At 38.8% G+C, this 26391-nt stretch overlaps 4 protein-coding genes across 5 annotated transcripts; 3 read left to right on the top strand and 1 right to left on the bottom strand.

The window, feature by feature from the left end:
- The first annotated feature begins 1970 nt into the window (after positions 1–1970).
- On the top strand, positions 1971–6480 carry map9 (microtubule-associated protein 9). Its single transcript, XM_008412707.2, has 13 exons — positions 1971–2328; positions 2411–2501; positions 3333–3851; positions 3927–4099; positions 4347–4455; positions 4538–4602; positions 4691–4752; positions 4840–5002; positions 5224–5310; positions 5404–5565; positions 5647–5792; positions 6085–6220; positions 6295–6480. Exons 1-13 carry the CDS (start codon positions 2254–2256, stop codon positions 6412–6414), a joined length of 1908 nt encoding a protein of 635 aa, XP_008410929.1. The 5' UTR covers positions 1971–2253; the 3' UTR covers positions 6415–6480.
- A 1862-nt stretch (positions 6481–8342) lies between these two features.
- On the top strand, positions 8343–16263 carry ugdh (UDP-glucose 6-dehydrogenase). Its single transcript, XM_008412683.2, has 12 exons — positions 8343–8584; positions 10189–10350; positions 10803–10904; positions 10983–11183; positions 11256–11453; positions 12414–12561; positions 12722–12816; positions 12900–13030; positions 13272–13411; positions 14481–14572; positions 14661–14771; positions 15631–16263. The coding sequence occupies exons 2-12, from the start codon at positions 10189–10191 to the stop codon at positions 15739–15741; spliced, it is 1491 nt and encodes a 496-aa protein (XP_008410905.1). The 5' UTR covers positions 8343–8584; the 3' UTR covers positions 15742–16263.
- On the bottom strand, positions 15979–21545 carry lias (lipoic acid synthetase). Its single transcript, XM_008412694.2, has 11 exons — positions 21418–21545; positions 20994–21169; positions 20346–20439; positions 20020–20100; positions 19692–19848; positions 19261–19318; positions 19015–19143; positions 18271–18416; positions 18124–18194; positions 17924–18035; positions 15979–16716 (listed from the first exon to the last, which is right to left on the bottom strand). Exons 1-11 carry the CDS (start codon positions 21499–21501, stop codon positions 16646–16648), a joined length of 1179 nt encoding a protein of 392 aa, XP_008410916.1. The 5' UTR covers positions 21502–21545; the 3' UTR covers positions 15979–16645.
- Positions 21546–22623: 1078 nt separating this feature from the next.
- Positions 22624–26015, top strand: rpl9 (ribosomal protein L9). Of its 2 annotated transcripts, none has more exons than XM_008412670.2 (7): positions 22624–22734; positions 22815–22930; positions 23194–23289; positions 23396–23528; positions 24762–24842; positions 25092–25221; positions 25858–26015. In XM_008412670.2, the coding sequence occupies exons 1-6, from the start codon at positions 22689–22691 to the stop codon at positions 25196–25198; spliced, it is 579 nt and encodes a 192-aa protein (XP_008410892.1). In that variant the 5' UTR covers positions 22624–22688; the 3' UTR covers positions 25199–25221; positions 25858–26015. The 2 variants fall into 2 exon arrangements, with proteins under 2 accessions (XP_008410892.1, XP_008410895.1); XM_008412673.2 differs by having other exon boundaries at positions 25814–26015.
- Positions 26016–26391: the final 376 nt, after the last annotated feature.

Here is a 26391-nt window from a genome sequence, read left to right as displayed (position 1 = left end):
TTTTTTTTTTTTTGTTATGATTGAAATCTACATTCACCATTGCATTATGATTTATAATAATCAGCAGCCTGTCACTAACTGTAAGTAATCCAGAAAACGGACCCTTTAAGGATATTCCAGCATAAGTACCACTTATGTTCTTTTACAACTCAGGATCCTAATTACAGGATTATCAATACATTGCTTATTCACAAAGTCTTAAATCAGGATGTGTGTTTGAGGTTGAAGTTGGTCCCAGGTCTCAGTCGTGGTGTTAACACACCATTAGAGCTGGGACATTAACTCTGAATGAAGGAATGTGCTGCCTGATTAGGGTGGAGATACTGGAAATTCCCCATTAGGTAGTTTTGATTACCGTTTCCAGTCTTGCTCAGTCAGGAGTAGTGCAGATTTTCTTGATTGCTCTAAGACATTCCTCTCAGTAGGGTTTAAAATTGTTACTTTAAGCTGTGCCAGTAAAGGCATATCAGGAGTTTGTCTTTATGCAATGAAAGACTTCCCTGAAATAAATTGAATAGCTCAAATCTTAAATCGGGATTTTCTTTTTGGAGTGTTTTCTAAGTTGTGAATTAATCTTGCTTTTGTTTACAGCAAACCACTTTAGATCAGGTTCTTAAACTGTACCAACAAATTAGTCGGGGTATACTTCTTTTTCAGAAGTGTAATAATCCAAAGGCTGACTAAATATGTATGGTTAAGTGGTGCCAATGGAAATTTATTGTTCTGAAATTCATTTTAAGCACTTTTTACAAACTATTTTCCAATACAAAGCAATTTGATTAAATGGATGCAGTGAAAGGTCTGCATGCTCAAATGTTTACCATTTGAGTTATTGGGAATAATATTTAGTGAAGAAGTAGTCTATTTTTCTGTTTTACATAACAACACATTCAAACGCAATCAGCCCACAGCCACTAAACCAAGACATCCTGCTGCTTTTTTCTTGAGCTTTATCAGAGTTTGTGAACATCTTTCTTATCTGGGCTTTGGGATTCTGACACTCTTGGATTAGCTGTTGTCGGATTGAAGGGTGTTCAGCTGGAATGCCTTTGGACACGTGGCTACCTTATTTCAATACCAGCAGCAGATTTCTTTTTGTTCTGTAGCTTTCCAAAGTAGCTGTCAGGATGGCCAGGAAGAACTTTATGAATCATATTGACATTAGGTTGTGATATACAGGAAAGGATAGAAGATGGATTGCATCTCTGACTATTGTTTATCATACGACACCTCAAATGATAATGTTTAGTAAATAGACTTTAAGGGCTTGAACTATGCACTTTTCTTACAATAAAAAAAATCAATACTAAAATCTGAACTACTTGTCTTGTTTTTTTTTTTAAATAAGATCATAAATTTCTATGTAATTCAGTTAAAGGCTGACATTTCCTTGTATGACTCATTTAAATGTGACAAGTTAGTATAAATGGAAAGAAATCTGTAAGGGAGCAAATACATTTTCCTATGGTAAAATGTATGGTACCATCAAGCCTAAAATTATTCATGAAGTACAATTCACAGGATTACAAAGAGAAAAAAATCTAACTTTTTTTTTCAATGTCCCTGATTCTCTTCTGTAATTTGATTGCTCCAATGCAAACATATTTTTAAATTACTCACTCAAATCTGTATAAACCATAAGTCACTTTCTCCAAAACTATATCGTTTTATTTTTGTTTTGTTTTGTTTTTTTCTCTCCAAAGATCTTAGTCTCTGAATGTTAGACAAAAAAATTTCAATAACACTACCAGCAAACAATCCTCTGTTCGAATCCTGACATGTTTTCTCCGGGTAGTTTGGATTTCTCATGCAGTCTAAAAGCATACATGCTTGGATATTTTTTCACCCTTAATTGCGATATATTCATGTCAAAACGTTATTTAAAGTACCAAACACAGAATAAGCTACGACTATAGTCATACAGCTATAAGTTAATTAAAAAAGTTAAAATGAACTAGTTAAATCTTTCGAGCATGCGCAGTGTTGACCTGTACCTCTCGTCTCCCTTGGTTACCGTCAACAACTCCGTTAGCTCAAGCAGCAATGCTAGTTCGGCTTTACTTGGAGCCTTTTTATATAGTTCTGTGTTATTTGTAACAACATACGGTAATTTTCCACACAGAGTTACTTCATCGTCAAATGTTGAGTACTGCCGAACAGGAAGTAGCCTAGAGGCTAACTAGCGCCAGCAAAAACCGTTGATGATAGCATGCTAATGCGGATGAGAGCGCGTTGTTCTCCAGTTTGGTTTACATGATGACAGATCAGGAGGTAAGGACACTGGCGTATGCAAAAAGTCCGAAAACATCGAAAAGAACTACATTCCAGGTAAGAGCTTTAATTTATATTTGGGTTATAAACCAGTAAACCATCAGCCCTGTAAACTCCTATTCCAACAATTCTGTTGTAGGATGAACTTCAGGCTGCTGTGTCTTCCAGGGCAAGCAAAGAAAATGCACAGCAACACTTTTATTTTGATGACATTAACGACGATGAAGATGGTAAGCATACAACTGTATGTGGGGGAAAAACAGATTGGGACAGGTTGGATTTGCTAAAGTTTACCATTAAAAATCTCCAGCAATCACACCAGTAGAAACAATACACTGATGTCTGTCGCATAGAAAATTCAAACGGGAAAATACCGTTTTACATCAGTTGAACTCTGAAGATAAACAATATATGAAGACATTTGCTTTATCTTCACCATCCACAGCAACATCTGTCAGAAATTGGTCTACCATGTTGTGTACCAATGGTAACTTAACTGAGCTTAATATGGCATTCAAAACACTTTTATGCTATCAGCACATTAAGACATAAGATTTTTTATTTAATAATAATAATACATTTTATTTCAAAGGCGCCTTTCTGGCACTCAAGGACACCGTACAATAGTAAAAAAAAAACTGTGACAGAAACAAATAAAATGTAACAATTAAAAATAGATAAAAATAAATAAAACAAAACAATGTATCTATATAAAAACTATGTAAAATCAGGCAAACCAATTTTGTCATTATGTTCCTAGAATATAATACAATTGCAGTGCAAACCTCAGTGATAAATATGACAAAGCATATAAATATCTGTAAATATATTTCATGCAAACCTCACTCACACTCTAAGATCAGTTTTCAACATGGGTTTAAGTATCTTCTCATCAACATGTCTAACGACATGTCTAAAACGTTGTGAAATCCTACTGTGGGAGCACATTCTTAACTTTTAATTGTGCTTTCTTTGAAAATAAATAAGCTGCTGAGTAGTATATGTAAGATAAAACTAATTAGTCCAATGACTGACTTTGCCTTTTACTTGTTGTTTTTCAGACTTTTTGGATAAACTTCTAAAATCAAGAAAAAAGAGGATTGATGCCTTCAAAGCAGGAAGGAGTAAAGCGACATTTAATACCTTTGAGCTTTCAGACGAAGAAGACAAACCCACCAAGCCAAAGAAAGTATCATTCCTGAAATCCCACAGAAGTAGCTCCAACTCAAAAGACACATCAGGGTCGGATCCACATGAGTCCTCTAATGACGGAAATGCCCATAATGACGGAAACGTCCAGAATGAAGCCTCTCTGTACCCTCAGAATTCCACAAATGTTAGTGCTGAAAACTCTCAAATTAATCCATCTAGTGAAAAATTGACAAATGGTCCGCTCACAAAACAGACCTCAAGTCTGTCGTGTCAAACATCAGACGATGCTCTTTCTTTGCCGTTACCGTCTGACGGCAGTGTGGTGGAGTCGCCTGGTCCAGAAGAAGATAAGACGAATCCTGGCGTGAAAGAAACCTCTGAGACGCCACCAGTGTCTGCACCTCACCTCTGCAACACTGTTTCAACTGGTCTGTTGCCATTAGCTCTTTTATTCAAGGCTGTAAAAAGTTATTCTGATATTTACACTTTGTTTGACTACTCAGGCAGTGTTCCAGAGATGCCACCGAAACCCAAACCTCGGCAAAGGACGCTTGGGCTAAAGCCACTCATTTCACAGAAGAAAAGGGAGGAGGAAAGTGAATTTCAGGATTTCAGCAGACCCCAAACGTCTTCTATGTCCATTCCCTTCTCGACTGATGCATCCAGCAACATAACAGTAAGAACCAAAATTACATAATATAGATTTCCCTCTTTTTTTTTCCCACTTAATGCTAATTCTCCTAATTCATAAATATTTGTAGGATGATAATCGTTTGATAATTTTCTTCCATCAAGGGTTGAAAAAACAGAATTATATATTTGGAAAGTACATGTAAAACAGTCATTGTTGACCAACGTGCTTTTTTGTGATACAGAAGTAATTTCTAGGAAACAGCAGTTAAGTCTTGTGTTGTTAATTGCAGTGGACAGATGGAGATCAGACAGCTTCACGTAGCCCCAGCAAGTCATTTTCAAATAAGAGTGAACAGTCACAACTCGTCACCAGGTCTACGTTTGATTCTGGTTCCAGAGGTAAGTACTGACACACTCTGCGGTGTCAAATCAGTGATACAACTCACTCTTCCAACTGACATTTGATTTACTGTTTTATAAGGCTTTATATCCGACGACAGCAAGGAGCAAGGGAGACCCTATTCTTCATCATTTGAAGAATTTAATGTAAGTCAATCTGTTCTTTATCTAACATGGCTGTGATGGATCATTTTTTGTTACACATGTATTTGATTTGATTGAATTTTCTTCTTAGGGACAAGCAGGAGATCCCTCAGATCAAAGCTCTCATGCCCCTGAAAAGTCCTTTGACACCAAGTGAGTGAAGAATTCTTTACCAGTGTTGCTGCATAAAGGAAGCTGAAAAAGTAATTGACCATCATTTCTTTTTTTTTCTGGCGTTAGGACTTCCTGTTCTCACTCTAAAACCCCTGAGAGGTCTCAGAGTGCGTGCTCCAGAAAGGTGGAGTCAAAATATTTGGGAACACTCAAAGTTCTGGACCGGAAACTGTCCTTACAGGAGTCTTCTCCTCAAGCACCAGAATCTATCAGAGCTGCAGTTTACCAGGTCAGAGTGAGTCGCTGCAGCATATTAAGTCACCACACAGTTTGGTGTGTTTTTTGTTTTTGTTTTTTTTTAATCATATGGTGAACGTCAAGTCAGGGGTTCCCCCGACACTGCAATGTGGTAAATCATTTTCAAAATGATTAGGTCATAATGGACTCAGGGTTGGAAGGAGTGTTGGAAATACATATTTGATTGTTTAAAGCCCTCTGTGCTCACAACAGGAATGGCTCAAAAAGAAAAAAGAAAAGTCAAGAGACAACATGCGGCTAAAGAAGAAAGAAGAGCTTATGAAGAAGCAACAGAAAAAGGTGAATCTCAGTTTATTTCTACCATCTCTAAAGTAAATATGAACTCATAGTTATTAACGTTACATGAGTGGCCGTCTGTCTGCCCATAAACAGGACAGGGAGTCTAAAAAGGAACACGCCAACGCCTCTTTTGAAGCCTGGAAAGAAAAGAAAGCAGAGAGCCTCAAAGCCGAAGCAAAAGAAAGACAAAATATGATTAGGAAACAGCAAAAGGAGAATGAAGAAAAGGAAGAAAGAAGACAATCTGCCATACAGGTGCAGATACAAATTATTTTGAAACTACAAGAGACATGAAAGTGTGTAAGCTTCATACTGATCAGTGTTTCGATCATAAAGGTGTTTGAGAAGTGGAAGTGTGAGTATGATCAGCTGCTCATAGAGAGAAACAGAAAGCAAAAAGTGGCTGAAAGTAAACAGAAGCTGAAGAAGCAGGAGAAAGAAGAAGAAAGGCAGCGAGAAAGCAAATCTGCCTTTTCTGACTGGTGGGTATAAATTACATTATGTCTGTCTCTGTTTTTCAAATAATTTTACTGAAATGATTGCTGGAGGTCTATTGCCACTCCATCCCAGCAGATTCAGTTCATCCTCACATCTGCTGAAAATATTTTTCTGTCCTGCCTGGGTCTCATCTATGTGGCTGTGAAAAATCACTAACCACAAGGTGGCGCACTCAGCTAGATGTTCCTGTTTTAACCCCTTCTAAAACAAACGCCTTCTGCAGTGAGGTCAATGTTAACCCAATCTGTTTTGCCTGTTTTTCTTCACCTCAATAAGGTGTGACAAAAAGAAAGACCTTCTTCACGAAAAGCTCAAGAGGGAGCGTGAAGAAATCAAAACACAGACGGAAGAAGAGCTGTACCTGAAGGAAGAAAAAGACAAGATGGCCATAGAGACCTATGAAAACTGGCTGGTAAGTGCAACGCTGAAGAAAATCTAACTGGATCAGAGCTTAGAAATATTCACTATTGTTTGCTTTTCAAACAGATAAAAAAGGATCGAGAGCAGAGGAGAAGAAAAGACGAAAGAGTGATACAAGAAATACTTCAGGACAGTCCTCCACCACCGTGGAACCCTCCAAATAAAACCATCCCATTTAGAAAGTGACAATCTACAGGGCTGTTATCTTTTAGATTCATGTTCTAATAAAAGACACTTGGATATGGGCATAAACATCCATCCATCCATTTTCTTTACACCCTTGTCCCTTGGTGGGGTCAGGAGGTGCTGGTGCCTATCTCCAGCTAACATTCCGGGCGAGAGGCGCAGTCACCCTGGACAGGTCGCCATTCTGTCACAGGGCAACATAGAGACACACACTCACACCTAGGGACAATTTAGACAGACCAATTAACCTAATAGTCATGTTTTGGACTGTGGGAGGAAACCAGAGTACCCGGAGAAAACCCATGCAGAAAGACTGGGGCCGGGAATCGAACCCAGAACCTTCTTGCTGCAAGGCAACAGCTCTACCAACTGCGCCATTGTGCAGCCCAGGCATAAACATTTTGACTTTTTCTTTGCATTAACTACATTAAATAATTTGAATAGATTTGTTCTTTGTGTTACTTTTGACACATTCTACCACGTTACAACATTTAGTACTAAAATCTGTCTTGTTTCTTTTGAGCTTTAAGTAATCATTCCTTTAAGAGCTCATTGCTCCTGTACAGACTTATGCAACAAGGTTGTAGTTTCAGACATGGTCATCCAAATATACAGCTGTCTCCACTGGTAAAGACATGTACCAGTCTTTCCTAGGTACATTAATTATCTTTTACTGCTGTGGTAAAATCCTGCCCAGGAACATTTTCTGTCATTCTATTATAGTGATTTATGGAGATTTATTTATCTCCCTCATTTGCCTTGTTTATTGCTTTCAGCTTTTTAACTCTTTGGTACTCTGATTTGAGATAACCCTGCTGTAAGTTTCTCTACAATCTTTTCCCTTAAAATATTGGTGTGTGTGTGTTGCTGTCTTTTTCTTTAAAGTTGATTTACAGACCTCAGAGACCTTGCTAAAACAGCTTTATGCTGAGAATAAACTACCATGGACACTTAAGGACAATTTAGAAACCAATTAGCCTCACTGGTTTAGGACTGTGGGAGGAAGCTGGAGTACCCTGGGGGAACAATCATACCCAGGACGTCTTGCTTCAAGGCAACAGTGCTACAAAGTACAGCATAAATCACGTACATGTACAGCCAATTGGTTACTTTGGATTCTTTTAAAGCCATGCTAGAATAAGGGGGTGACCACTGACTCCAAGGTACATGCTTGACTTTAGAGTTTAATTGTGGAAAAAAGTCATGAATCCCTTTTTTCAACACGACAATTATGCTGTAATACATGTTGGCAGTAGATAAAATATGAGTTAAACTACAGTACACTGTCGTTGTAAGCTAACAACGACTGATGGTTGATATTTTGTCGAACTATTGTGATTCTGATAAAAGTGGTGAGAAGAACTATTTAGAGGTAAGTACACCTGTGACTGTCTGATTACAATCCCAGCTCCACAAATACTGCTCTTTAGGACACCAGTCACATAAAAGTGGGATTTGTATCACTCAGTAACTGCATTTCATCAAATTTTCAAATTTATTGATATTCATTAATACGTGCATTGAACAAACAGTGGAGAAAATAGTAAAAAATGAAAATACAGACAGTTTTGGGGGATTTCAAACGTCATTAATTGGAATTTATAGTGACAACAATAAGTCAAAGTTCTTAAAATAAATTTAGCACGATAAATTATAAACCATACGATACAATAAATGTTCACCCCTAGTAAAAAAACAACAAAAACAAGATGCGTCCATAAGGCTGTTATGTCCAAATAGGTGGGAAATGAGCATCCTTCAATATAATTGTTAAATAATTTGTATGCATTCTATCGGACTGTTATCATTTAGAAAATGTTCAATAAATACAATGGTTTCTTTCAATGTGAAAAATTCGTGCTTTTACTTTGAAAATCCCCCTCCGGAAGGCTTTTCCAGGAGCGTAGGGGAGTGTTGAGTGAGGGAGCTGAGGAACCTCCCTCCGCTCACTTCAACTTCAGGCTGTAAGCTCAGAAAGTTACCACAGGAACTCCGCTCCACTGATATCTCCCGCATCCCCCCGCTTCAGTCCAGCTTTACGAACCTTTGTCGAATCAAACAGAACCGGAGAACCGGAATTCGCGGCTGTTTGGACCCGGAGACTCATCTGCCAGAGAACCGAGCTGAACCTCCGCAGTGCTGAAGTTAACAGATTACCGAACTGGCAGAGGTAAGGATCCGTTAGCTGGGTTCCACTAGCTAGCCCCACTGGTTCGTTTATTCACGGCTGCTGGGGGGGTTAAATCGCACACCCTGCGTATTTAGAGAAGAAGTGAACTAGTTTATTCCTGTAATGTGCGACTGTCCTCCGCAGACTGTGAGCTTTTCACAAAAAGGCAGATGCCGAAATAAATCTCTAAGGTGTGTCTGATGAAAGGAGTCTCTTTTTCTCCTCCAGTGGCAGACGTGGCTTCGCTCTGATGATAAAAGCGTCTTTATTTCTTCCTAGGCTGTGATGGTCCGGCTGGTAACTCACTGCAGGGCTGCTCAACAACTTGTTTTTCAGGGGGATTTAAATCATCTTTAATTTTCAGTTGTTTCTGTTTATTTAAAAATGCAGTTTCATGTGGCACATAGCTGGAACAAATAATTTTTAAATTGATCCCGAAAAACAGGTTCCTCCCATTTAAAACATCCACCACTTGCGGGAAAATTAGAAATGATCCACTCTTAAATTTACTTACACTGTTATGACTAGTAGAGATGCACCAATCAGGCTTTTCCTGACTGTTTTACCAATTCCACTTTTTCGACAATATACACCAAAAAGATGAAATGGGATTCAAGATGTTTAACAGATCATTTTAAGTTTAAAAGAAAATGCAATTATCAGATTTTACAAATGAATAAATCACGGCATGTGTTAACTTTTTACGAGTTTTGTCTGTTTTTTTTCTAGTAAATTCAACATGTACATCATAATACAACCTTTTTTAGTTGATGCATTTATTTATTGAAATGTGCTATTTTAGTTTTGATGCATTTAGCAACTAAGAAGACGAAATATATATATATATATATATCTAGCTATCACCAGAAAACATGAAGAGAACATTAGTATCTCTCTATATTTGATCATTACTAATTAAATTTATAAAGATACCTCAAAACATAAAACGTTTCCCAACAAACACAAGATCTAAAATGAGAATTTATCCACATTGGCTTTGAAATATATGAAACACTATTAATTGAAGATGCTCCAATCAGGCTTTTCAGTTTGTGTTTTATTTCTTAAAAGGGTGGAAATTCTCAGTTTTGATTAATTTAATGAATGGAAATTTGTTTTATGTCGAAGGATTATATCACATTAAAGGCAAAACATATTCAGCAGCTTCTTTGATAGACGGTTTCTAATTTAACAGAAAATAAAAACAAAAAACCCATTTGTTGGCAGTTATGAATCTAACCTCTATTTATTACTAATTATAATGGAGGGAAGATTGTTCTATTTCAATCTTAGACCAATTGATCGGTGAATCTCAGTTATTACAGTTTTTTTTGCACTTGATACTGATTTACTGTATTCTGCTTCATTGTATAAAAGTGTTTAATCCCACATTTAAAGTGGAGTCTGGTTCCAGCTTATCAGAAACCTCTCTGATGTTAACATCACTCTGCTGTTGTCTGTAATCACACTGGTTGTTCTTCTTTCCTGCAGAACAAAACATTTCTTTAAATAGTCACAGCTATTTAAAGCATATATGCTGTGAGGAAAGCATATATTTCTCATGCACTTTCCAAACAGTTCCTTTGTGGGTGCGTCTTTGACAGATGTTTAAGATCAAACGGATCTGTTGCATCGGAGCCGGGTACGTAGGAGGCCCAACATGCAGCGTAATCGCTCAGATGTGCCCGGAGATCACGGTGACCGTCGTGGACGTCAACGAGACGCGCATTAAAGCCTGGAACTCAGACACTCTGCCCATTTACGAGGTAGGAGGATATCTGTGTTTTTCAGACGAGGATTAATTGAGTTTTGTGGTTGAAGTTGGACAGAAAGCAGCAGCTCACAGTTTAACACTTTCTCACCTTTGACATGCTTTGCAATAAGGTGTGGCTGATACAGGGTTGAAATGAAAGTTCAGCTTCATTTTTTATTTATTTTTTTATTCTTTGAAGCCACACCTCGTCTCTGAAGAGGGTTGACTCAGAAAGATTTGGTCGCTGCTGCAGTCCGTGTTTCTGTAAAACCGTGGCTCCGTCTCTTTGTATGCCGTTAATTAGTTCCAGACTGTTTCGCAATTTCCCTGCGTCAACCCCGACAGCACACTATTACATCACCATGACTAGTAGTGGTCAGCATGAACTTCTCGTGTGTTTTGTGAAACACTTTCCCCCTCCTTTGCACTTTCTCTAACTGAACCCTCCGCTTCCTCTTGTTTCAGCCGGGACTGAAAGAAGTGGTTGAATCATGCAGAGGGAAAAACTTGTTCTTCTCCACAGACATTCCCTCTGCCATCAAGGACGCCGACCTCGTCTTCATCTCAGTGAGTCACGCAGTCTCGGCGCGCGTAAGATTTCCTTCCGTTTAATCGACTCGCATCATAACCGCGTCGCCTCGGCAGGTCAACACCCCAACCAAAACCTATGGAATGGGGAAGGGTCGCGCCGCCGACCTGAAGTTCATCGAGTCGTGCGCTCGGCAGATCGTAGAGGTCTCCGACGGCTACAAGATCGTCACGGAGAAGAGCACCGTCCCCGTGCGAGCCGCCGAGAGCATCAGGCGGATATTTGACGCCAACACCAAACCCAGCCTGAACCTGCAGGTGTGTACTTTCACACACACAACTCTGTGGCGTCCGGGTTTCTTGCTTCTGAGAGTAAGCGCGTCGTTTTAGGTGCTGTCCAACCCGGAGTTCCTCGCAGAGGGAACGGCGGTGCGGGATCTCAAGGAGCCTGACCGCGTCCTGATTGGTGGGGACGAGACGCCGGAGGGTCAGAGGGCGATCAAAGCACTTTGTGCTGTGTACGAACACTGGGTGCCCAAATCCAGAATCATCACTACGAACACCTGGTCGTCTGAGCTCTCCAAACTGGTGAGAGGACCATGTAGAGAATGCATGGATACTGGTGGTTTATCCCAAAACCATTTACTCAGAAATTGTGTTCAATGCAGTTCATGTTTACTTTAATTACCACGAATGTAATCTCAATGCACTTTAGAACAGAAGCTGGTCTAATTCAGTTCAAATCAAACCAATTCCAGTCCTAAGTCAGACTTTAGTACAGATGTGCTACAAATGTAAACCTATTTGTAGTGCAACAAAAAATACTTTCTCCTTATGATTTACAGTACATTAATGACTTTTTGTAATCAGAAAAGCTATAGTAATTTCTTCAATGTTATTTTATTAAACCTTCAGTCTAAGCCCCAAAAAATAAAATAATATTCATGAATTTGGTCGTATTTATTTCAAACTCCTTCATATTTGACAGCAATAAACAAATAAAAACATTTTTCACAGTAACTTAAAATGTTTTCAAATTCTGTTTTTAGCCTAAATCAACACTTCAATGTCAGAGGAGAAAAAAATCTCATTTTATTATGTGAAGCTCAACAAACCCCTCAATTACTTAAGTCTGTTCGGAAAATACTGAATTGCGACATTATCGTTAAATATTGCGAGATTACTATGAGTTGCAATAAACTTACTTTTCCCTCAGTCTAAGATCCACATCAGTGAAAAATCATTCATGAGGTCCAACATATCGGCATGCAGAACGTGAATCCACGGCCCTTCAGATACTGAAAACTCTCCGTTGCAATTGTGACCTTGCACACATACCGACATACCGACTAGAATTTGATGTACTGTGCCGCTCTATCAAAAGTCAAATAACTTTGATAAATGAAAAATAAAGTACATCCAAAGTTTCAATCCCAACTTTTATTTTATTTTATTTTTTTTGTGATGAAAAGGAATAAAAATATTTTAGTTTTTATGTTTTTTGGCAGAATGTTGAAAGAAACATCTGGTTATGTTTTGGATTTGCAGGCAGCCAATGCTTTCCTGGCCCAGAGAATCAGCAGCATCAACAGCATCAGCGCTCTGTGTGAGGCCACAGGAGCTGATGTGGAGGAAGTGGCCAAGGCCATCGGGATGGACCAGAGGATTGGCAGCAAGTTCCTCAAAGCCAGCGTTGGTAAGAATCGCAGCGAAACCTTTAAAGATGCAAAGTGTGTCTGTGAAGCAGGACAATCCTAAATTATATTTACTGCCATTATCCCAAACAATAAACAGGGCAGCTTTAGAAGTTGGTGTTTATTTTTTAATCCACTAGCTTTTGTTGATGCCCTGTTCAGGTTTCGGTGGGAGCTGCTTCCAGAAAGATGTGCTCAACCTGGTGTATCTGTGCGAGGCCCTCAATCTGCCAGAGGTGGCGTCCTACTGGCAGCAGGTGGGAACTGCACCTCTGTAAACGGAGGGTTTAGTTCTTTAGGTCTGTTTCGTCTTTATTATTCTGAACACGGTTCCTCTCAGGTGATAGACATGAACGAGTACCAAAGACGACGGTTTGCGTGTCGGATCATTGACTGCCTCTTCAACACAGTCACCGGCAAAAAGATTGCTCTGCTGGGGTTCTCTTTCAAAAAAGACACAGGCGACACCAGGTCAGTCTCTCCTCGTCTTCTTGAGTTTATAAACTGGTTTGACTTGTTTTGCAAGTGTGAACTTGATCCAGGCACAGCAGAGAAAGCCTAAAGCTTTCATTCATTGCCATTAGCATGACCAGTCAGTGCTGATCCTTTTCCTCCACTTGGAAGCTTGCCAAAGCTTGCCAAAGCTCACTGCAGCGAACTTCACCCCTAACCACTGTTGACGTGTGTGTGTGTGTGTGTGTTACAACTCCAGGGAGTCATCCAGCATCTACATATCAAAGTATCTGATGGATGAGGGGGCCAAGCTGTTTATATATGACCCCAAGGTTCTAAAACAGCAAATCATTTATGACCTGTCCCAGCCCAGCATATCGGAGGACAACCCAGAAAGAGGTGAGAGAGCAAGAGAGTTCATTACTTTGTTGGACCTGCAGCACTGTGCGATTTACTGTTAACGATTAATAAACACTCAACTCGAGTAGCCTTGTTGGGAACTCGTGCTTTGAGGTACTTGGAGCTTTAGCTTTGTTTAGTGAATTTTAAATCATGATCGATGTTTGGGCCTTTTAAACCGACACACAGGTTGAATGAATATGAATGTTTTCTCTAGAATCACCTTTCAGGTTACTTTTGTTGTTTCTGCTTCCCATTGAAAGCTTTATAAAACATCTCAAATTAATTGTAGTTTTAAACTTTTCTTTATGTGCTCAGGGTTCGTATGGGTGCTTGAAATAATAGAAAATGCTTGAATTTCGAAAAAGGTTCTTTCAAGGTTTGGAAAGTGCTTGATTTCCGCATAAAGTCCTTGAAAGGGCTTGGTATTCAAAATAATGTTTTGTAACAAAGTTGTAATAAACCTTCAGGAGAAAAAAACTCCTTATAGGAAGTGATTATTTATATTGTGTTTGAGCAAGTAGGTCATTTGCCTTAAGACAGTTTAATGTAATGAATATTTATTATTCCTAATGAGGTATTGATCTGTTTGATTGAAATAAAGGTGATTTAAATGTTAAATGTTATTGAAACTTAAGAGGATGTTTTTAGTTGACTTTGTTTTGTTCTCTGACCAATCAGATCTTTAGAGTGTGTGAGAAAATTTTCAAAACATCAAATTTTGTCACTTTAATCTATTTTGTCCCTACTATGTAGAATATTATTACAATAAATGAACAGAAATAGGTGATGTTTATTTGTGTAGTTTTTATTGTGAAAGTCTGGTGCTGGAAATGTTTGAAAACTTACCTTTGAAATCCAAAAGTGCTTGAATTTATTGTGGGAAAAGTGTGTTGAACCCTGTGTGATGTAATGATGAATCATGTTATTTAGGACATTTACAGTGAAAACTGAAACCTTGTAGCTGGACTGTTTAATGATTTAATAAGGATAAATATTTCTGATTCTGAAGTTGTGATTTAGTTTGGTGAAGCGTAATAAATCCCTCTCTTTTTGTTTCTCTTCTCAGTGTCTGAGTTGGTGACTATAACGTCAGACCCTTATGAGGCCTGCCAGAGCGCTCATGCGTTGGTCATCTGCACAGAGTGGGACATGTTTAGGGTCATGATCATACTTTCCCTTCATACACATTTCCTCTCCCTTAGCAACTGTGCACTTGGGATCTCATGTCGTTTTGACGCCTCTACAGGAACTGGATTACGAGAAGATTTACAAGAAGATGCTGAAGCCGGCGTTCATATTCGACGGCCGCAGAGTGCTTGACCACCTCCACGCCGAGCTGCAGAACATCGGTTTTCAGGTGAGCGGACGTACAGCTACGTATTTTGTCACATTATTTTCATTGGATTCTACTTGGCAAACCTTAGAAATGTTGAACCTATTTTTGAAGTAGATTGAAAACTGATCAGCGGTTTTATTCCTTTTTTTAAATTTTTAAATAAAATTCAGAAGTGTGTGGTTTTCAGTCTTGGACTGAGCAATACGGCTATGTCGATAATTATTGATTAGTTTTTGTTTTAAATATCTGAAATACTGCCGAACTTGTTTCCCGTTTTATCCAGTTTCCTTTGAGCTGTTGTGCATACTTTGTCTTTTTGTGCTAGTTTTTTTTATTTTTAAGCAGTTACATAACTGGTGCTGCTTAGGTTACTCAACAGGCTGTTGCTAGGTAACCAAAAGCATGAGTGAGTTGCTTGGTAACCAAAGAATGAGTCAGTTGATCCCACCTTGCTTAGCTGGCTCTGAGAGGTTTAGCGGCTAAAGTCTTTCCTCTGCCTACATCCCCCAGAATGCTGTGTGGTTCTGGATCGGAGTTGGTTGAAATTATAGAACATTCTATAATGTTCTATAACATTATAGAATGTTATAGAACATTCTATAACATGAATAGAATGTTATATTCTATTCATGTTATAGAATATCAATACAAATATTGATCTTGATTATGTGTCTATGACAATATTGGAGACATACTCTAAAATACTTGCCACTTGTAACTGGAGGTTATACATAATGCTAACTCAGGGGAGTTGATTACAAACGAATACAGATTTTTACTTATAAACAAACTAGAAACCTCTATTGGTTTCCTTCCATCTTTTCCAATACGGTGTAATAGTTCTGCAGATAAACGGCTAACTTCACCTCTCTGGTTGCAGATCGAGACCATTGGAAAGAAAGTGACTTCTGCTCGAATCCCTTACACCCCTGCAATCGTTGGTTCTCGCACCGCTTCTACTGAGCCTCCAACCAAGAAGGCAAAAGCCTAAAGCTGGATTCTCCCCCCCAGCAGCAGGCAACTTTCCTCCTGCTTTCTTTTCATTTCAACAGCAGAGGGGCCCCGAGTAGCGTCCTGCCCCCCTGCTGGCCATACAGCAGGCCTGCAGCTTCTCTGCTACGATGGATGACTGAAAGTGGCTACAGATCAAATATTTTTTTATATTAAATCATTCCATATGCAACGATAACTTTACATCACACCCAGAACAGTATTTCACACACACATATCAGATGACCTGTTTTTTTTAATAGAAATACTATAAACACAAGTCATTTCTTATATAATGTACTATATAATTAAGTACTGTTCTTAAATACAAAGTTTTATATAATTAAAAAAAAAACTATTTTTTATAAATCATGTTGCTGTATGTTAATCTTCCGTGTCAGGATGTTCACGTGAAGGGCCAATGCAATAAAATGTGAGTCTATAATTTGTACTGAAGACTTGTAATGTAAATCTTTACATACAGATATACTTTCTCCATTAAATCTGTCTTTTTAAGCTTAAATCTCGTGTGTGAGCTTCCTCAAAGTAGACATGCAGACAGAACATTTTAGACGTTTGTTTCACACATTACTATGCCGTTTATGGAGGCTAGAGAACGTGATTGAAAAGTGCAGCTTCTGCTCCCAGCTGGCCACGAGTCTCATCTGATTCCCCTTTGATCGTTTTAACAAAAGGCAGTCCTTCAGGGCAGCTACAGGTGGAGACGGAAAACTAGCATCCCGACAAAAATAAACGCTCTTTGATGCAAGTCGGCTAAAGTTGAACGCCTCCTGGTCTCTGTTTTTCTTGGTTCTAATGATCTTCCTGCTGCAAACAATGGATCATTGTGATGCGTTACAGACTGTTAGTGCGATTAGGAAAAAAAAAAGAAAAAAAGAGCCGCTTCAAGAAGCTTCTTGTTCTGTTGTGATTTCTGCTTTTCTCTTCTTCAGCAGATTCTTCAAGAAGAATTCCCCTGTTAGGAGGGAAAATAGTCTTTAATTTTCTGCTTTATTACTTGAACTGTTCAGATATGGAGGCTCATTTCTCCCAAACCTCCTCTGAGCTTCAAATGACTAAAGATTAGCCAAGGAGATTAATCTTTGCTCTATGGCAGGGGTCTGTAACCTGCAGCTCTTATGAAACCACACACTCTAAGAAGTATTGTGTAATTATAAAGGGAATAACAAGTGGTGGTTTTTGCAGTTGTTCTGTAGGGGTTTTATGCAATAAAGGGTAGAGAATATCTACATTAGGAACACACCAATGCAACAAGGCCTTTAAAATACAATCTAATGCAATCATTTTTAGTTTGCTACCTATATATTTTTCATATTTATGGAAGGGACTTACCCTGCTCTACAAAATACTTATTCCCTTCTGTAAACATTTGATTTGTTTTGTTCTAAAATCTGAAAGTGGAAATACATTTTTAATTACATTTTGTCTTTTCAAAATAAAAGTATTTCAGTTCATGTTTGTAGGATATTTTGAAGCTCTAGACAAACTTTAGTTTTACAGCAGAGAAGCAGAAGTGGCTCTGTTAAATCAAAAGGCTGATGTGCCGTGTTTGTTTCTCTACCGCTGAATATAATTTAGATGTGTCAGAGTAAAAGTAGCTAAATATAAATGATGGCCAACATTTTCTAAATGTTCTTTAACTTTCACGTTGAAACTACTTTGTGTTTTTCAAATAAAATCTCAATACAGCTATACTTTAAAGTTTGGTACTTTAGTGAGACAAGCTGTAAAACAGTCCAAGTGGTGTGAACATTTTACAAGGCAAAGCATATTGTATTATTAGTCGTAAAAACAACTGTTGATAAGATGTTTTGTTGCGCAACTAAACCTAATCTCCATTTGTAGGGTCACTCCAGGTCAAATGAAGATACCCTGAATGCTGCTCATACTGCAGCTCTCTGGGAACGAAAAAAAAGCTGGTCTGATCTAAGATCTCAGCCAAACTGAACCTCCAGACAATTAAATCTCAAATTACAGCACACAAAGGAAAACATGCACACAAAAAACAGACCTCACTTGTTTTTTTGTTTTTGTGATGGCAATACAAGCAGGCAGAGAGATCTACCACTTCCAAATTTAATCTCAAATAAATCTAATCTGAACAGTTCTGCACTTAAATTCATTTTCCTTCATATTTTTGCAGCATTTACAATTCAGCTCACCTGCTTTGTAGGAGGATCGAACCAGGGGTCCGCTGGCTGTGTACACAAATCCCATCTTGTTCCCAACTTTCTCCCAGTGAGCAAACTTTTCAGGGGGGATGTATTCCTCCACCTAAACCCGATCGCACGTCCTCATAATTATGCATCCATCTGCAAACAATAAATCTGACCGGACTGCTGCTGCAGTGCGGAGGACTCACCTTTAGGTGGCGCTTTGTGGGCTGCATGTACTGACCGAGGGTTAGACAGTCCACTCCCGCCTCTCTCAGCTCTGCAACGTCACCACAGCAGCAGTCAGACAAGCGCTTACACAGACCTGTGTGTGTTTATCTGCAGCTGCCACAGACCGGTCAGGGTGTTGACTATCTGCTGGTCGCTCTCGCCCAGTCCCAGCATGATGGAGGTCTTAGTGAGGACGCCGGGTTTGACCTGCTTGGCGTGTTTCAGGACAGTCAGGGATTGGTCGAAGTTCGCTCGGGGGTCCCGAACATACCTGGAGCGAATGGTGGAGAAATGTTTCAGGCTGAGGAAAGCCTCTGGCGCCACCTGGTGGCAATCAAGATGTTTCTGCAGTCTTCAATTTTATCGACTCATACAAAAGGCAAAAGGACAGCAAGGCTCTCATATTGCATAAAACGAGCTTGATAATTTCCATTCTGATGGTAACATTTTTTTGAAGAAAAAATTTGTTTACAGACATTTTAGTCTGTTTTATTTACGCCTTTGGTTTTTATTTCTGTTTTATTTATTGTTTTTGGTTGTGTTTTATTTCAGATATTGAAATTGAACTATTATGCCATTTATCAATATTACTTGAAAATGATATCAAAACAACAATATTACCAGTTATCGCAATAATTAGAGGGCCAATTTATCATCCAGTAAAATTTGTTGTTTTGACTTGCCTAGCGGGCAGGATGGTTTATTGTAATGTTTCAGATTGATATAAAAATAATATATATAAATTCATGTAGCTCATATTAAACCTCAACAAACTATTTGGTTATCCTCTAATCAGCTATTTCTTTCTGTGATAATACATGTTTTATTAACATGAAATAGTAAACTACAGAGGTGTCCAGTGTGCATACCGTTGAAGCTCCCGCACCGTCTCCACATTGTGAGCGTAAACGTCTAATCCTGACAGGGCGATCTTCTCCACCGCTGACAGGTCACCACGGAAATCAGGGGTCAGGCATTCGACCAGGATGTGAGGGTTTCTGGACGAAAAAGACAAAAGCGCTTGCTTGTCAACTTTGCACTCATGAAATTAAATACATTTTAAAAGATCTAATGGCAGATCCATCTGCTACAAATCTAAAGAAAAAAAAATCTACCTCTCCTTCAGGCTAGTAACTGTTTTAGCAAAATGTTCCGCTCCTCCATCAGCGATATCTGTAAATAAACAGTGGAAATAAAACTGATTGATTATTCAAAAGCACATTGTAAGTATGTTTAGCAAATTTGTAGACATTTAAATTGCATTGTATATGTAATTTATGTATTTTTATCTTCTGTAAAAGTATAGGGAAAAAAATATTACTAATTAAAGTCTAAAATTCAAGTTCTGTACTCAAAGCCCAATTACTGCAAAAGATTCTGCTGTAACTTTCTAGAAACCTTTTCCAAATATACTCTACAAACAGACTTAAAAGAATTGAGAATAGAGGATGTTTAAGTCAGAAAACGTAAGGAGTTAATAGGTGTGATGACCAGTAAAGGTTCAGCACCAGGTGTGGTGCAGACACACTGAGGGAAGAAACTCTACCATCTCTGTCAACAGATGTCAGAACCACGTAGTCCAGCCCCCAGGCTGCGATGGCCTTGGCTGTGTTGTAAGGCTCATCTGGGTCCAGAGGAGGCGGCTGACGGGCCGTCTTCACCGAGCAGAACCTGCACCCCCGGGTGCATGTGTCTCCCATCAGCTACCAACAGAAAGACAGAAAGGAAAGTAATGTGTGTGTCAGTGAAAAAAAAAATAGATACCTAAACTGGACTAATAATAAATGGACTGATACATTCATGATAAGACGTATCTTCAGACATTAAAAAGAAAAGTCAACGGCCTTCATTATAACATGACGGCGGAGGTTCACCATGATGGTGGCAGTAGCGGTGGCATACTCTCCTCCACCCCAACATTCTCCAATGTTTGGACACCTGGCCTCCTCACACACCTGAGAAAACACAGAGACACTGTTATAAAAGAAGAACGCACACAGGATTATTTAAACCTGTCTTTGCTGTGTAAATCTATTAGTTTCAGTAAAAGGATGAATAACAGTTTCCTATCTTGGCAGAATTTGAACTGTGACGTTAATCAGATGCACCCTTGTGAAGACATTTTCAACAAGTTTCCCTGCTACGTTTCATGCTTTGGTTTTATTCTAGAGTCGAAGCATGTGGGTAGTCTGCTGCTGACCGTGTGCAGGTTGAGGTCTCTCAGCGTGTTCTTCAGCTTGTTGTAGTTCTTTCCAATCGGGATCTCCGTCTTCAGCCATGGAGGAAGCCTCAGCCTAACCACAGCAGAGCACAGACATAAAGGTCCTTTCACATGCATGTGTCTGATAAACTTTAACTTGTTAAAATAATAAATTTCATGCATATCTATTTAAGTGATTAAACTGTCTCCTTTAAAGTCATATGTTGATGGAAGTATGATGAACATACGTTCTCTGTAAATTACAAAATTATTCGCCATCTTTCCACATTTTGCCATGTTGCGCCTGCAACAAATTTTAACTAAAGAGAAAAGTTTTATTTTGTGACAACAAAGCAATAATTTAAAAAAAAGGATACATGCTTTAAAAACTTTTGAAGTGTTAGGAATTTGAAGATTGTGATATACATTTATATCCCCATTTCTGCTCTGATCTGTTTCAATAAAATCCAGTTCAAACCACTACATTTACAAGTCTTTGATTGAAAAACAGTATGTCATTTTCCTTCTGCTTTTCATTAATGAGTCAGTTGCTTTTGTCTATGGCATAAAATCTCAATAAAATACCAGTATGTTGTTGTAACACCACCGAGTGTGGAAAAAGTTCAAGGTTGTTTTGAGACACTGTACCTCTCCCCCTTCTGTCTCTTCAAGTTGCCTCTGTATTCTGCCCACTTGCTTTTCTCAGAGAGTTCCCCAGATATAAAGTCCTGCAGCCCGGGGCCGTCCTGGCTCTGAACCTCCTTCTTCCTGCCCTCCCTGTCTGCAGAGGACTTGGGTGAAGTGTTCAGACAGCTTGTGTACACCTGTAACCAGAAGTCACTCCGGTCAGCTCTCAATTAGTCAAACAGAAATTATTCTCCAGATAAGAAGTTTAAGGATCCACGGACAGTCTGTTTTGATAAGCTGTCAACAGCACAGCAGAGCAGCGGAGTTACAAAATAAAGACTGCTAGCTAATGTTAGCTCCAGTCCCACTGACCCCGATTCTGTCTTAGAGGACAGAAAGCAGTTTAAATAATTTTTTACATATTCAGGTTTCCTCAGACACTTACATGTAAGATCGATCTGGGGCTCAACCTTAAGTGGTTTGTGGAAAAGCGACCCGTCACACAGCAACTCTGTTTTAACAACGCCATGAGAGCAAAATCCCGAGAAACGATACAACCTCGACAAGCAGCTGCTTCTGTCTAATGCTGCATTCATGAAACGAAAGCTGACTGGGAAATATGAGATATCTCTGGTTTCAAAGTTTTTCCTAAAAACAGTACCATAAATTATAAAAGGTTATGCATTTAATAATGAAATGTAAGTGATTTTGCTTGCTATACCAGTACGTATTTAGTTTTAGTACGTCTGCGTTCCAGTTTACAGCTCAAGTATTGTGCCGTAAGAAAGCTTAAATTTTACTCAATTTAAGCTTTCTTATATTTTTCCAAATTTAAAATCTGTTACAATTTTCTTTGCTAATTTTTAAAATCTAAGTAATCCAAATAAAACACTGCTATTGTGAAAATTTTGTAACTTTGGTTTAATCTGCATGTAGGTAAATAGGGCTTTCATTATTTTAAAGTTTGTAAATAAAGCCAGTAGATTTTCATAAAAGACACTCGCAAATTTATATTCCAAAAAATACACTCTGTTGTTTCTACTCCATTCCAAAATATACTTTCTGTCACAGTTTGAGTTCGATAATCGATTATAACGGCTGCTGATGGGCTCCTACAATTGCGTCATGACGCTCTTCCGTCCTCCTTTCCTCTGCTACCGGCGAGGTGAGAATAGCTGTGAAATTGTTTCGGAGTTTTCATCTAACTCCATCTGAGTCTATTAACACACGTTTCTATTTATTTTTTAACATCAAGACACCGAGGATGTTAAATTTCACAATATGAGCTATATTTTTATTCTGTTTTTAGTTTCTGTGGAGAAATGATAATAAGTTTGTCCACAATTTAAGCGTCTGCGGCCTGACGGGTCTGTTTGTGTTAATGGCGACGGCTGATTAAACTGTTTCAGTTACAAGAGTGGGGTTTGAACAACTCCTGGTAGTTTGTGTGACTGTTCTGGAGTGGAAAATGTTGTCTTTTTTATTAAACTACGAGATGTGGAACAGCGTAGCTCTGTGTTAGCATTAGCTCGGTCAGTGTGGCTACATCCAGGCTGGCTTGATTCAAGCTCAAATCATACATGCTAATGTTGCATCTATCAGAACGTTTACATTAACATACATTCCGTGCTTTAGAGTTATCCAACTTACTGAGTGTTAAGTTAAAGTGCTGAAACGAGATTCAAATATAACACTCGTTTTGTGCGTGTGTCTAGAATGAAGACCATTCTCAGCAGCCAGACCGTCGACCTCCCTGACAATGGTAAGAAGCTGCTGCTGCTGCACAGATTAACATGAATAAATATGTTATGTTTTTAAATTGACTTTTGTTTTGTTTGCCAGTGGAGGTCAGGTTAAAGGGGCGAACAGTGATTGTCAAAGGGCCCCGTGGTAAACTCACCCGGGAGTTCAACCACATCAACCTGGAGCTCAGCCTGCTGGGCAAGAAACAGAAGAAGGTTAGCTATGAATGACAATCTGTTACTGAAATGGTGCTGCATGAGTTTATACAAAGAAAGTTGAACCATTAGCAATGGAGCTGGTGCTGGGGTGCATCCCTGCTTGAATTACAGGATAAAAAGTAACGCTGAGCACGATGTCAATTTGACATTTTTGTTTGGTTGTACCGCCTTATTGCCAAGCTATCAACCGTCTGAGCGATTTTAACCGTAATTTGACATGTGAGGCTGTATAAAACTGATCACTGTGTTGTGTTGTTTAGCTTCGTGTGGAGAAATGGTGGGGAAACAGGAAGGAGCTAGCCACGGTGCGCACCATCTGCAGCCACGTCCAGAACATGATCAAGGGCGTCACTCTGGTGAGGTTCACCTTCTGGGACAAAACTGCAGCCACTTGGGCTGCCTCTGTTCTGAATTAACGACGTGAATCTGTTCGTTGACGTTAACTCCTGTTGTCTGCTGCAGGGTTTCCGGTATAAGATGCGCTCTGTGTACGCCCATTTCCCCATCAACGTGGTCATTCAGGAGAGTGGGAGTCTGGTGGAAATCAGGAACTTTCTGGGAGAGAAGTACATCCGCCGTGTCAGGATGAGGCCTGGTGAGTCGGCTTCACACTGTGGAGACTCTGGAGTACGTGAAAATCTGATGTATTCACTTCCTGTCGGCTTGGAAAAGTCGCAGTTTGACTTGGTGGGAAGGATGGAAATGGTGGTTGGCCAGATTTTTTTTGTAAGGCAGGAATGTTTAAAGGCAAAATGATCACATTCAGGGATCGTTTTGTTAGTTTAAATGTAAACTAGAACCGTGTTGGGCAGATTTGGTTGTTTTTCTCTCTTTTTTGGGGGGCCGGGGGGGGGGAAAGAAATTCCAAACATGAGTGGTTATTTTACCTAGAGCTGGGCAATAAATTGACTGATTTTGATCAGATTTTCTGTTTTTGAAGCTTTAATTTTTTGGAAAATTGGGATTTTTCCCCCCTGCAAATCCACTGCTTGGGTTTCCATAGTGATGTTGGCTCACCCACAATCTACCAAGCATATTTTAAAGCTTCCATTTGTGTTGTTATTGAGATAAATGCCAAACCTTATATATTTTATGTCTTTTTTTTTTTTGTTGTTTAGGAAAAATGTGAGTGGGAAGTGTTGGTTTAAAATTGGAAATCGAATTTGGCATAAAAAACTGAGATTTTATTCTTAATCCATGTCGCCCAGCCATATATGACCAAATGTTTGGTAATATAAACATTTGATCTTTTATTTGCAGAAAATGCTAAAAGATTGTTTGAACTTTCTTGTCAATCTCAGATCAGCAAATTGTTAAATCTTTACAGCACTAAGACTCCTGTACTTTCATAAGTCGGTTGACTTTCATTTATATTTATTATAAAATACAGTAATGTAATAATGTAGCAAAGGGACAGCAAATAATTTCTAAATGTCCACAAATGTCTAGCTTTCCTTGTTTAAATCTACATGAAGTGATTAAAACTCTCAAAGAAGCTCTTTGACATCTTGGCGTTCTCTAAATTGTGATTTTTTTAAATTGCATCATTAAAATGTTTTGTCTAAAACCCTCATTCTGATAGAATAACTGTATATAAATATTAATAGAAGTCATAAATGTTTTGATATTTGTTTTTTGAACCATAATATTCACAGAGCCAATAGTTTGATCAAAACTAATATAAAATGCGAGAAAATATTATTGATTCAGTACTGATTTTCTCACCTACAAATAAACTTTTTGAGTTTTTATTGGATTATAATCCAGTAAGAAAACAAATGGGGTCTCATGGTATCGTATTAAAAATGATCTTCCCTTTTGCTTCCAGGAGTTAACTGCGCGTTGTCAGCAGCCCAGAAGGACGAGCTGGTCCTGGAGGGAAACGACATCGAGCTGGTGTCAAACTCAGGTGAGTCTCATCAACGTGATCAGAGCCGTTCTGTCCGTCAAGATGAAATAAACTCTGCAGTAAGAAGTTCTGTTGACCGCTGTGACGCGTCTGGTCGCTCTCTCCTTCCACCAAATGGTCGGATGAAGTTGAGCTCGTTTATGTAAAGTTGTTGGTTTAGTTTCTTTTTGCAGATGTTTAAAATGCATCAGAAACGTTTGGGCCGAAGTGATGGTGTTGTGACCTGCTGCTCGTCCTCCTCTGTTCCAGCCGCTCTGATCCAGCAGGCCACCACAGTCAAAAACAAGGATATCAGAAAGTTCTTGGACGGCATTTACGTGTCTGAGAAGGGAACAGTAGTGGACGCAGACCAGTAGAGAAAACATCTGCTGGTGTAGAGGTTAGATGATGCCGTCTACCTGTCCTGCATGGGAACGTCTCGCTTTTGCTGCCCGTCTTGTTTGTTTTCCTGGAACTTTTCTTTCTGTCGCAGATTTATCTGTTGCATGCTTCCCACCTTAAACTCGTCAAGCGTCAGAAATCATAAAATCAAGGAGTCTGTCCGGCTAAATCGTCTGTTCATTCTCCTGATATGTGACATGATGACAAAACTCAGCATTAAACTCCAGGTGAACTTAAGGCTGAGTTTTTTTTCATAAAGTAAACATTTTAACAAAATGCTCCTGCAACAAAAGAATTTAATGGATAAATTTGGCATTATTTCAATTCTAAGCTTGCACTTAAAAGAAATCTTTATTTTTCAATTTTAAAACTACTTTTCTCTTTTCAAACTATTTAACAGGATGTTTACTTGTATTTACACCTTGTTCTTTATTACTCACCTGCGCATGCTTTGCATCATTTTATGCTTGACTCTAAATCTTCCCAGCTTTGTGCGTCACTTTTCCTTTTCATGATTAAATCTTTGCTTTCATTCTTCAGACCTGAGAAATAAACATGCACTGGTATTTTTCCCCCCCATCATGTTTCAGAGTAAGTTTCTGCTCTGATTTGCGGCTCTCCTGTTTCTCTGCAGCGGCGTTGATCCAACAGGCCACTACGGTCAGAAAGAAGGACATCAGAAAGTTCCTGGACGGCATTTACATCAGCGAGAGAACCACCGTGGTGGAGCAAGATGTTGAATAAAATATTGACTTTTCCTGTCATGACCAATAAAGCAAACATCTTTATATATTTTTCTGGGTTATTTTATTGAGCTACAATAAGGATTAACATGAACAAAAGGGTTTGGAGTCAAGAAATGTTCTATTTATAATACATGTTGGCTCTAATATGAATTGCAGATCTGTTTTTACAATGATATATTTTATAAAAGGACAAACATGAAACATTTTTTAAAAATCAAGTTTTGGGGCCTAATGGAGCTTTCCAGGTTTTCTGCAAAAATATATGTATGGGCACAACTACTGGTAGAGGTGCAACGAAGGTGAAATGCTAAGTGGATCAAGTAATGGTAATTAAAATTTTCTAAATCTAAGCTGATCTAGTAAATCAGCAGATGCAGTTCAACATCTATTTGTAGCCCAATGTTTCAAATATGTTAATATAG

Source organism: Poecilia reticulata, linkage group LG1 (genome assembly GCF_000633615.1).
Source record: "Poecilia reticulata strain Guanapo linkage group LG1, Guppy_female_1.0+MT, whole genome shotgun sequence".
Taxonomy (NCBI): Eukaryota; Metazoa; Chordata; class Actinopteri; order Cyprinodontiformes; family Poeciliidae; genus Poecilia; species Poecilia reticulata.
The sequence above is the reverse complement of the archived record's forward strand: the minus strand, read 5'-3'. Positions and strand labels throughout refer to the sequence as shown.

Bases quoted from the DNA above. Each gene is read 5' to 3' on its own strand.
- lias (XM_008412694.2), bottom strand. From the start codon at position 21,501: ATGGCGTTGTTAAAACAGAGTTGCTGTGTGACGGGTCGCTTTTCCACA. The intron at 21,170-21,417 runs GTAAGTGTCTGA...TTCTGGTTACAG, and splicing joins GCCCCAGATCGATCTTACAT to GTGTACACAAGCTGTCTGAA. The intron at 19,144-19,260 runs GTAGATTTTTTT...TTTTTCGTCCAG, and splicing joins GTTACTAGCCTGAAGGAGAG to AAACCCTCACATCCTGGTCG.
- rpl9 (XM_008412670.2), top strand. From the start codon at position 22,689: ATGAAGACCATTCTCAGCAGCCAGACCGTCGACCTCCCTGACAATG. The intron at 23,290-23,395 runs GTGAGGTTCACC...TGTCTGCTGCAG, and splicing joins TGATCAAGGGCGTCACTCTG to GGTTTCCGGTATAAGATGCG. The intron at 23,529-24,761 runs GTGAGTCGGCTT...TTTTGCTTCCAG, and splicing joins CCGTGTCAGGATGAGGCCTG to GAGTTAACTGCGCGTTGTCA.
- map9 (XM_008412707.2), top strand. From the start codon at position 2,254: ATGATGACAGATCAGGAGGTAAGGACACTGGCGTATGCAAAAAGTCCG. The intron at 4,603-4,690 runs GTAAGTCAATCT...TTTTCTTCTTAG, and splicing joins CATCATTTGAAGAATTTAAT to GGACAAGCAGGAGATCCCTC. The intron at 5,003-5,223 runs GTCAGAGTGAGT...TGCTCACAACAG, and splicing joins TCAGAGCTGCAGTTTACCAG to GAATGGCTCAAAAAGAAAAA.
- ugdh (XM_008412683.2), top strand. From the start codon at position 10,189: ATGTTTAAGATCAAACGGATCTGTTGCATCGGAGCCGGGTACGTAGGA. The intron at 12,817-12,899 runs GTGGGAACTGCA...GGTTCCTCTCAG, and splicing joins TGGCGTCCTACTGGCAGCAG to GTGATAGACATGAACGAGTA. The intron at 13,412-14,480 runs GTGAGAGAGCAA...TTCTCTTCTCAG, and splicing joins GGAGGACAACCCAGAAAGAG to TGTCTGAGTTGGTGACTATA.